Source organism: Poecilia reticulata, linkage group LG11 (genome assembly GCF_000633615.1).
Source record: "Poecilia reticulata strain Guanapo linkage group LG11, Guppy_female_1.0+MT, whole genome shotgun sequence".
Taxonomy (NCBI): Eukaryota; Metazoa; Chordata; class Actinopteri; order Cyprinodontiformes; family Poeciliidae; genus Poecilia; species Poecilia reticulata.
In genome coordinates, this window is record NC_024341.1 from 25320946 (window position 1) to 25331915 (window position 10970).

A 10970-nucleotide genomic window follows, 5' to 3' on the forward strand; every position below is an offset into this window, starting at 1 on the left:
GAAAGATTTCAACAGCTGAAATTCAGAAATTTCCAAGTTTTTTGTAGAAAATTTCTGACATTGTCAAAATTTCAGCATTTTTTTTTTCTGGCTTTTGGAGCTCAGAAATTTCCTTCAATTTCTCTAGAAACTGTCAGAGTACTCTCAAAATGTCTGAGTTTTTTGACAGAAATTTACTGCACCTAGGACGCTGCTGCGGTAGATTTTAAATGTTTACAACTAGTTTTCAATTGAATAAATTAATTTTCAGTAATCAGAACAGGATGTGGGCAGAGGAACCAAACATTGTACTCAAAAGGAAAAAGTAACTGTCCAAAAAGTTACACAAGTCAGAGTAAAAAAGCGTTTAGTAAAAAAATTACTCACTGAGTAACTGATCAAATGATCATTTAATATTTAAAAACTGCATCATCAGATGAACCAAAATATACAATTAAGTGGAAATTTTGATATTTTAAGGATGAAAATAATTTGTATAAGTAACAAAAAAATAACAAAATCAAGAAAAAGAAAAATTTCCCAAATCAGTTTCTTTCTTGATTTTTACCTCCATTTGAAGCTTATTTATGAAAAGTCAAATAGTTTGTTGTACTTTACATTTTCCTGTCAGAAAATTATGTTTCCGATCGTTTTAATCTGATCACAAATCAACAGTCAGAGGATCAAACTGTATTGTTTTTGGTTCGCAGTTTGGACACCCCTGACCTGGGCGACCCGGCCCGTTTTTTACCCCAGAACCTTTTTCTCCAGCCTCACGGTTCAGAACACAGACGGAGTAAAAAGCAGAAAGCGACATGGACACTTCACCACGCATCATCTAACACTTTGTGACGGGCCGTTTCACAGGATGACACACAGAGACCAGAGCACAAAACACGGCGGCGGCGTAAAACGCATCACTCTGAGGATGAGGAGGAAGAGGAGGGCGCAGCAGAGGAGGAAGAGCCGCAGACGGACACAGGACGGAGACGCGCTGAAATTATTGTGCAGCTACAAATTAAACGGTGCAAAAACTTCCTTCATAAATGTTCCTTCATGAATCAAGTGTGCAAATCTCTGCAGTCTGTGAGAATCTCAGTCGAGCTTGAAGGAAGTTGAAGCACTGGACTGAAAAAGGCCAAAAAGAGACGGCAGGACGTCTGCAGCGGGACAAAAGACAGAAAGAGGAAGGTCTTCTATTCCAGGATCGGTCTTTGTGGAGAGAACCGGACCTGTGAGGTGAGGAGCTTCGACTGGAGGAAGTTCTGGGTGGATGTGAGGAGGAGGAGAGGCGGCGAGCGTCGGGCCTGATCCGTCCGTCTACGGCGAAGACGGAGAGCACTCCAGAGACGCTGCGGAGAAACGGAGCAGAGGGGAAACGTTACCGAACCGTAGAAATACGACACAGCTGGAGGAAACGGKAAGAAAACACAGCAGAACCAGAGCAGGACGACTCCAACTTACTGTTACTACGGTAACGGTGGTGACAAATTACTCAAGAGGAGGAAAAGGTATTTGACTGAAGTGCTGATCAATCATTTAACTGAATGATCAACTGATCACATTTAATATTCAATATTTTTAAACATTCAATGTTGAAAAAGATTTTTTTAAATTGAAATATAAAAAAAATTATATTTAAAAAATAAAAAAAATACTAAAATATTGAATATTTTTAATATTCAATTTCGAAAAAATATTTAAATATTAAAAATATTAAAATGTGTTCATATTTTTTATATTTCATATTAAATATTTAAAAACAAATTTTTAGTAAGTTTAAAAAAATGAATTGATATTTAAGAATTACATCATTTGACGGACCAAAATATAAAGTTACGTGGAAATGTTGGTATTTTAACATCCAAAATTTGAATAATTCAGATAAATAATTACAAAATTACGTCGGCGGATTAGGGCCACACTATGCATAAAGAATAAAATCACAGGAATAAAGTCATTAAAATGAGAATAAAGTCAAAATATTATGAATTAATTGTGAAAGAATTATTTTTAAGGGTAAATTTGTGTGACAATAAAGTCAAAATATGAGAATATTCAACATTACGACTTTATTCTCATTATTTTAGCTTCACTCTCATAATATGAATATTCCCATAATTGTATGTCTTCATTCTTGTTAATTTGACTTTATTCTGGTAAAACTAGAACTTTATTATTGCAAGACTTTATTATAAACATTTTATGTTTTCTTAGTCTGGCCCTAATGCTCCGTCGTAACTACAAAACTAAATCACACTAAAGAAACATTTCTAAAAATCAGTTTCTTTCTTTGAAACTTTAACAAAAACTGCAGCTGTGTGTCTGTTTATGGTGAATTTTTGGTTAAAACATGTTTGTTTTTCATTCAGTGCAAAAGAAAAGCAAAAGAAACGATACGTCACAATAAAATTACTCAAAAGTAAATAATCCTAAAAGTACTTTTATTCAAAAAAGTTCCCAGACTGAGAAAGAGATCCTGATGACAGAGGAAGAGCTGCACAGTGAAACCAAACGAAGTGACGAGAAAAGAAATTAAGAAGTTGAGATCAAATAGGAAAAAAAAAAAAAAAAGAGAGAAAATGGCTAAGATAACAAGCAGAGAGGCAGAAAATGGATCTGGGGGGAGGACAGGATTAGAAAAATAGAAGTGAGAGCGGGGAGATAAGAGCGACGGGATGAAAGGGAGGAATAGAGGGAGCGGGGGAGGCAAATGAAAAGAGGAGACATAATTATAAAACGGCAAAAGAAAATCAATGCAGAGGGCATCGCTGTGCTTTCAGGCGGCGGCGCGTCCGTCAAACGCTTCACACTGAAACACAGGAGCTCCTCACCGAACGAAGACAACCGGCTGAGAGACGGTGACATTTAGAGCTCAGCTGAAGCACGAGACGATGAAGATGCTTTGGCTTCAGGTTTTCGTGAGGACAGAGCCTGTGAGCGAGTCTAGAGGAGGAAGAGGCTCCACTTAATGAGAGCTGCAATCCCACAAGCAGCAAATAAAAGCTCTGAGGCCAGTGTGTTCAGATATATGGGTTACTCAGAGTCCCGACAAACAACAATAAAACCTGATTGTTTTCTTCATCGGAGCCTCTTCGGCTCATCTTCACTCTGCTGCTGCTGAGAACACTGCAAAATCTCACCATGTAGGTTTTAGAGCAAATATCTTAGTGCATCTGAAGTAAAACCAAACTCGGCTGGTAACTTCTCAGCAAGAAATAAAAGCTTATTTTTACTCAATATGTCCTTAACGTTGATAAAAATTTTTTAAAAAAAGTAGTAGCTTCATTGGCAGATTATTTCACTTATAACATGGGGAAAATGTTTTTTTTTTCTTGTTTTTCCCCAAAAGTGAAAGATTTGCAAGAAAAAAATACATTGAAATTGTCAGAAATTTTCTAAAAAAAATAAATAAAAAAAAAGGGGAAATTTCTGAAGTTTAAATGCTGAAAATTTCCTTAAGAAATTTTCTCAAATTTCCAAGTTTTCTACAAAATTTCTGAGTTTCTGGCAGAATTTTTTATTCTTAACTACAATACCTCTACACTGCAAAACACAAAGTCGTACCAAGTTTTTTTGGATAGTTTCTGGTGCATTTTTATATCTTAGTGCACTTAAAATAAGACTAACTTAAATTACAAGTAACTTTTTAGCAAAAAATAGAAGCCCGTTTTAAGTAAATAATTCCTTATTATTGACAAAAAAAAGTTCTAGTTTCACTAGCAGATTATTTCATTTATAACACAAGAAAAATGTCTTTTAAAAGTGAAATAATCCAGAACTTTTTTCATCAATATTAAGGAATTATTTACTTAAATCAAGCTCCTATATCTTACTAAAGTTTGTTTTATTCTAAGTGCTCCAAGATATTTGAACTAGAATCGAGACCAAAGACACTTGGTACGGTTTTGTGTTTTTGCAGTGCAGGTGATGAAAATTCAACCATTTCTTCATCCTCATCCTCATCATCGACTAACCCTGCAAAGTGTCAACACAGCTCAGCTGAAAAGCATGTAAACACAACGCCAGCCAACACACACCCTCACACACACTCCTGTTTAAATGAATTAGCGTTCGCCGGTGTGGCAGGACCACACACACACACACACGCACTCACGCACACACACACACACAGATTGGAGGAGTGAAATTCATAACAGTCGTAGGAGGTCGTGGACAAGCCGTCAGCGTGTTTAGAAGTCTCTTTAAATCCCCTCCTCGCTCTGAGCTCCTCACAAAAATAAAAACTAAACGTCTTTATTTCAGCTGCAGCTCGAGTTAAAACACTGCTGTGTTTAAACAAACTAAATATGACTGGGAGGTTTTCTTGACATTCAAAACTCGTGGATTTTAACTGCAACATCCAGGCACATTCATTGTTTTAAATGCAGCCAGAAACAGCAAAAGTAAAGAAATGTTAGTTTGGTTTAGCGGCAGCTAACGCTAACATCAAAGCTAACATCAAAGCTAACATCGCAACAGGAGCTTGTGAATAATCTGTGTGTGTTTAAAATATGTCTAATATTCTTCTGAGCTGAATAACATTTTTTATGTGAATAGGTGGCTGATGTTATAAATTTATACTTTTTTCTGCTCCTTTTCATTCATAATTTTTTAGTAGTTAGATAAATAAATGAAAAATGAAATGAAATCTTTAGTGATGCAGCTGCATGGGATTAATTTTGTGTATTTATTCTAAAAAAAAAGAGAAGAGGAGCATAGTGATGACTATAAGAAGAGTTTGATTCAGAACAAACATTACAGACCAACAAAAAGAGGTTTTGTTCTACAAAACAAATATCTGGATACGAGAATGAATAACAGCGACCATAATAAAATAAAAACCATTTAAATCAAAATGACTTTCAGACCCACAGATGTATGTAAACATCTGATTTCACATGTGACTCATTTTGTTACCACCGCTCTCCCAAACAATCCTCTCAGCACCACTAATTTAAAGTTTTTAGCTGGAACGTTGGTTTTCAGACGATCAAAGAAATAAATTAAAAGTGAAGCTCTTTGCACCTTGCATGTTTGAGTCGCAGCTGCTCCAGCTGTCAAGGACATAAAAAAGGGCAGAGCGCTCTGCCAATCTGTTCCTCCACGTAATAACTGTAATCTGCCCAGCTGAAATTAAACAGACCAGCGTGTGGAAGCTTCTCTGGCCTAATTATCATGTGTGTGTTTGCCAGTTGCAGAATCTGACAGAAAAATTACAATCCTGCCTCTGTTGTGTGCGATCGAGGAAGCTCTGGTTATTAAACAAAGAAATTATAAAGCCCACCATCACATTTACGTCTGGGAGGGAGAGGAAGGCGACAGGTGGAGGTGTTGATCTGTTATCAACACACACACACACACACACACACACATACTGGTTTTGGTGTACTAGCAGGACACTTTTTTCAAACCAGTTTTTTGCAACACTAAACGGACACCCCTNCACACACACACACACACACACACACACACACACACACACACACACACACACACACACACACACACACTCCAGATTTCCTCCTTTATTTTCCAACTACTCGTTTTTTTCCAGCACGATTACTCCCTTCTTCCTCCTACCAGGCGTCACTCGAGGCTTCGGCTTCCTCTTCACTCCATGCATTTGTAATCGGGGATTTCTCGGCTTAATCAAAGCCCACCTTCGCCTGCAGCTACACCTGTCACCTCTCTGCTGGGCTGGAAATCGCTCTGTGCGAGATTTTCCTTGATTTCTTTAAATTTTGTAATCAAAAACTCAAACTTTAGAGTGGTTTGGATCAATATTTATCTTTTCAGGCGTCCATTTGTTCCTAATTTTTCTTCTTTCTCAAACGCAACACTTATGTATCAAACTCGAGGCCTGTGGGCCAAATCCGGCCTGCCGCAGCTTTTTATGTGGCCCTGTAGAGTCTAGACCAGTGGTTCTTAACCTTTTTTGAGGTACTGAACCCTCCAGTTTCATATGCGCATTCACCGAACCCTTCTTCCCCCCCGACACACAAAATACTTTGCAGTATTCTGATTTAGTAATGTAATTATATTAGTTGTGTTACCACCCCCACACCACTAGAGGCAGTACCAACCCCGAAAAGATGCGACTAAGGAGCAGATTTAGACTATAGAATTTGGTAAAAACGGTGAGTTTTGCTGAAGTAATTAAAGACAAAAGTTCAAATCCATGCTGAGAGTGGAACTCCTTCAATCAGGGCTCCTCCGCAGCTTTGATTGGCTAAGCAATGTAACGTGATCCTCTGCAGCAAGTGATGGCAAAGCGGGGCGTCATCACGACTTTACACAAGTGTGTCTTTACCTCCGCAGCAGAGGCTCCACCGAACCCCTGAGACCGACTCACCGAACCCCTGGGGTTCGATCGAACCCAGGTTAAGAACCACTGCTTTAGACTAAACACTAAATGTGCTTAAATATCCATCCATCCATTTTTTTTACACCCTTGTCCCTTAGTGGGGTCGAGAGGGGTGCTGGTGCCGATCTCCAGCTAACGTTTCGGGCGAGAGGCGGGTTCACCCTGGACAGGTCGCCAGTCTGTCGCAGGGCAACACAGAGACACACAGGACACACAACCATGCACACACACACCTAGGGGCAATTTAGACAGACCGATTAACCTGACAGTCATGTTTTTGGACTGTGGGAGGAAAAAAAAAAGATGCACAGGGAGAACATGCAAACTCCATGCAGAAAGACCGGGGCCGGGAATCAAACCCAGAACCTTCTTGCTGCAAGGCAACAGCTCTACCAACTGCGCCTCTGTGCAGCCGTGCTTAAATATTATGTTATCAAATCAATTCAGTTTTTATCCGTTTATTGCCAAATTATATCAATCAGTCGCTCCAGTTTCTTGAGAATTATCACTGAAATTCACACAAATCCCCACATTTTTTTGCATTAATAATTGGGTGTTTATTGCAGATTTTCTCAAAAATTGTCAAAAACTCTTACTTGTACCAAACAGCTGCTTCAGATTTAATTTATGTCATATTATAGTCCATGACCTGTACAGCGAGGAATAAAAAGTCCCATTTACCGTCAGAAATAAGCGCAAATATTTCCAAATTAGCACCATAAACACTTTGTTTTTTATTGCAAAAAATCCTAAAAATAATCACGAAATCCTGGAGGAACTGAAAAAATGTAAATTATTATTTAATTTTAAGAATTAATTGATATTTTAACAGTTTGTGAACAGGTTATATCAATACATTCTGGCCCTTTAGGGCATTTTTGATCCTGATTTGGCCCAAAGCGACACCGCTGGTAAATATAGACAATACTTAGTCTACATTTATCTTCCTCTCACTAATAATTTATTGATTTAGAATTATTTCATTATTATTGTCTCTCCACACTAATATCACTCAGATCACATCATTGTTTACTCTCTCTCTCTCTCTCTCTCTCACACCGTTAATAATATTCACTAATTAATGCAAAATATTTTCTGTTTCGTTTGCTTGTAAAACAAAATAAACTACTGATCAAGATATTATAAAAGTACACAACAATGTCTGCCTGGAAGAACAACAGAAAGAGAAGCATTAAAACTTTTTACAGCTCTGCAGCTGCACTGATTCTGTCCCTCCAGTACCAATTATATACTGCATCAATTCTCCAGCAGAGCTGCAACTTCTGCACAAACTATCAAAAACACATAAACGGCATTTTTATTTGCAAAAGCAGCAGCATAGCACATTGTTCTGCTGCTATGTCTGTGGAAATGTGTATTAAAGCGAGTCTTTAAAAGTGTTTTAAAACTTTCCACGTTTTTGTAGTTCCATTTGAGTCTCTAATATTTCTTAAAAACAACCCCCAACATTAAAAAAAGACGTTTCAAAAACCTCCAAAATGTAATGTTGCAAATCAGCAGGCACAGCCCGTTACCTAACAACCCCAGCAAATACCAGCATGTTACCTAGCAACCCAAAAATGGAGTTCCAGCACATTCAGTCAGCTGGTTTTACCACTGGCTGTGCTGTATAATGGCTGCTGGAAAAGACAAGTGTTTTGTTGTTAACTTACCATTCAGAAACCATTTACTGAATTCTTGTTGGTTGTGCAGGAAGCTCTACTTCTGCTTTTCAAAGACATACGGTTGTATAATTACACATCTGTTTGCAGACATTTTCACATGTGAGTGTAAACGTTGAGTTGGGGGTGTGGCCAGCAGCTTATTTAGGTTTAAAGTGACAAGACGCCTTAAAACGTCTCATTCTGGAAGGACTTTAAAATAGGCAGAACTGATCAAACTAAAATATCATCATTCTAAAAGTTAGTGAACATGTTTTCTGTATCCTAACCTCTTCAAGGAAGCACTCTAGGTCATCTATATTCTATCAAAGGAGTTTGAAAAAAATAATTCATGGTTTTATTACATCTGGCTTAGATTATAGTAATGCTTTCTATGTCTGCCTCGATAAATTGTCTGTCCAGCAGCTGCACACTGTACACAAAGCTGCAACTCGCCTTCTGACAAGAACCCAATGCTATGATCAGATTACACCAGCGCTGGCGTCTCTGCACTGACTTCCTGTTCCAGTCAGGGTCCAGTTCAAGACACTGCTGCTGCTGCTAGGAGTCCATCATGTCTGTCTGAACCGGTCCACCTCGACAGGTCAACGAGTGCAGCTGTGTTACATTTGGTGCATGTTTTTAACTGTAAACTAATGTCAAACTCTATAAACGTTTACATGTGAAGGTGTTTGTCTTTGCTGCTTTCAATGTTCAGTTAAAAATGGCAATAAATGCATATCAGTGTTTGATTTGAAACATTAAGTAATAACTTTAAGTAAATACATGTGGGTAATGTTTATTTATTTGGTTAAAAACATTCAAATGTAAGGGGGAACTGATATTTTGTTCCACATGTCATGTTGTTCCCTATGGGAAAACATAAACTGGCACACAGAGCCTGGTTACGAGAAGCTGAATGAAGTCAACAATATTCCTATATAGTTAATGCAGCCAGTGAGGTGCAGCTTTATTTTATTTGTCTGTTATTTACGTAAATCCTCTATAATTTAAGTTTGAGTTTCCTTTCCTAGTTCTGGCGACATTTTGGGGACATTATTAACAGACACTAAATGTTTGTTGAAATCCAAGAACGACGTTGAAGTAAGATATGTTAAGGAGTTACATCTTATTTAAAAAGTTAATTAGGGACAAGATGTTCTCCTCTCCCCTTTTCCTGATTATGTTTAACAACGAGTATTTCAAGTATGGCTGTAATGATTCCTCGATTAATTCAAGTTCCTTGATTATTAAAACTCCTCAAAGGTTTGTTAAATTATGTTTTATTATTTAGCGCGCCGTGTTGCGGCCGGATGATTATTTATGGTGCGCAACGCTCTCATTTATGCCTACGAGTTATTGCTAGCAGCATAAGGTTCAATTTTTAAGTTTTTTCCAACAATATTTAATTGATTTACAATAATGTCTGGGATTGTATTGTTTTTTGGGGGACCAAGGAGCATCCTAATGACTGACGTGATGCCTGGAGGACAGCAGCCTTCCTCCTCCCGGTGGCCGGTTCAGAGCGAACGGTGGGGAAGTGTGTGGCGGGTGCATGTATACAGATGAGCGGATAGACTGAAAACTGCAGGCGGCTGCTCTGTAGATGCTAACCAGAAGCTTTACGGGCAAACGGAAAACACATTTCGTATCATCCCAGTCCCAATAAATCTATGGTGCAGCGCATCGTGGCGGTACAAACCTGGTGGATGTTTGTTTATTTAGCATCCCCTATATTCTTCCTGAGGTCCATATCAGACATTACTATGAGAATCCTTTACAAACATTCACAAAAAGATCTAAACAAGATTAAATTCAACACAAAATTAAATTCAACTGCTTCAATAACTCACAAAGACTTGAGAAAAAACCTTACCACACAAACTACATCAACCAAATCAAACTCAAAATAAGTACGACAATCAATAACTACAAATATAAATTTAAACATTCAATCAATTCGATATTACTTAAGTCACTAACATGGAGACAGAGGCTATAAATTGATGAACAAAGTGAGAGTTCATGTAATAAACTGACTGAAGATGAAAAACTAAAGACTGGAGAAAAGATATTATTTAATAAGTGTCCTTGTGAGCCTGCTGCTTTATTATTAGGTTCAATATAATTTCAGGTTTCTGTGTAATTTTTGTCCAGTTTTGTTAATTTAAAAAGTCAGCTGTTATTGTTACAGGTAAATTGTGAAAAGTAATTGTTAGGGATGCGTTAGTATGAAAAACCGGGCCGATKTTGATAGATATCAACACTGCTGTTATTTCAGTACCAATAATTTACCCAACTTCTTCATTCAATCACTCGATTAATTATAACAATGAAAACCAAAACGGTTCAGTATTTGTGTTAAGTTGTGTTTGTTTACCGGAGCATTTTCCCCGCTCTGTTCCTGTGATTACGCCGACACAAACCGTCCCTCCACGTTTGCAGAGTCCTCTCGCTSCTCASCGGGGGGGACACTCGGATTCAGCTCCACATTTTTTGTATTATTTATCCTCCTGCTTCATCTACGCAGGAAATGTCTCCTGACGTAAATCCGCCAGGGCCTCCAGGGCTTAAAGACGGCAACGTGGCGGCACAGAAAGTGGAACGGCAAAAATAAGCCTCCTCGGCTGTGTCGCAACAAGCGAGCTGACATGCACGCTTTCTGAATATGCGGCTGCAGAAATCTGAGGATGACTCATGTAGCCGCAGCTTCTGCAGAAACGCAGATTCGCCCGGCTCTGTTGTGACGGTGTAACTGGTGTGAACTCTCACAAACATCTCGCTACTGGAGGGTTAAACGTATGTAAGGTCACAACACACAAACAAAAAAAGAAACGAGGGAACGATGTAAACTGCAGTCCTCCACTGGGACCTTTACAGCTGAAACATTATGTGAAATAAATGCAGCACTGCAGTAAATAGAACCAGATATTTATCACTTTGACTGACAATAAATCAAACTA

General features: G+C 38.2%; 1 protein-coding gene across 1 annotated transcript in view; it reads right to left on the minus strand.

The window, feature by feature from the left end:
- Positions 1-471: 471 nt before the first annotated feature.
- Positions 472-10970, minus strand: part of samd12 (sterile alpha motif domain containing 12) — a 147910-nt gene continuing 137411 nt past the window's right edge. The window contains exon 5 of the mRNA XM_008422740.2: positions 472-1331. Coding sequence (XP_008420962.2) covers positions 1300-1331 — 32 coding nt within the window. The 3' untranslated portion in view covers positions 472-1299. The remainder of the gene's footprint in view (positions 1332-10970) is intronic.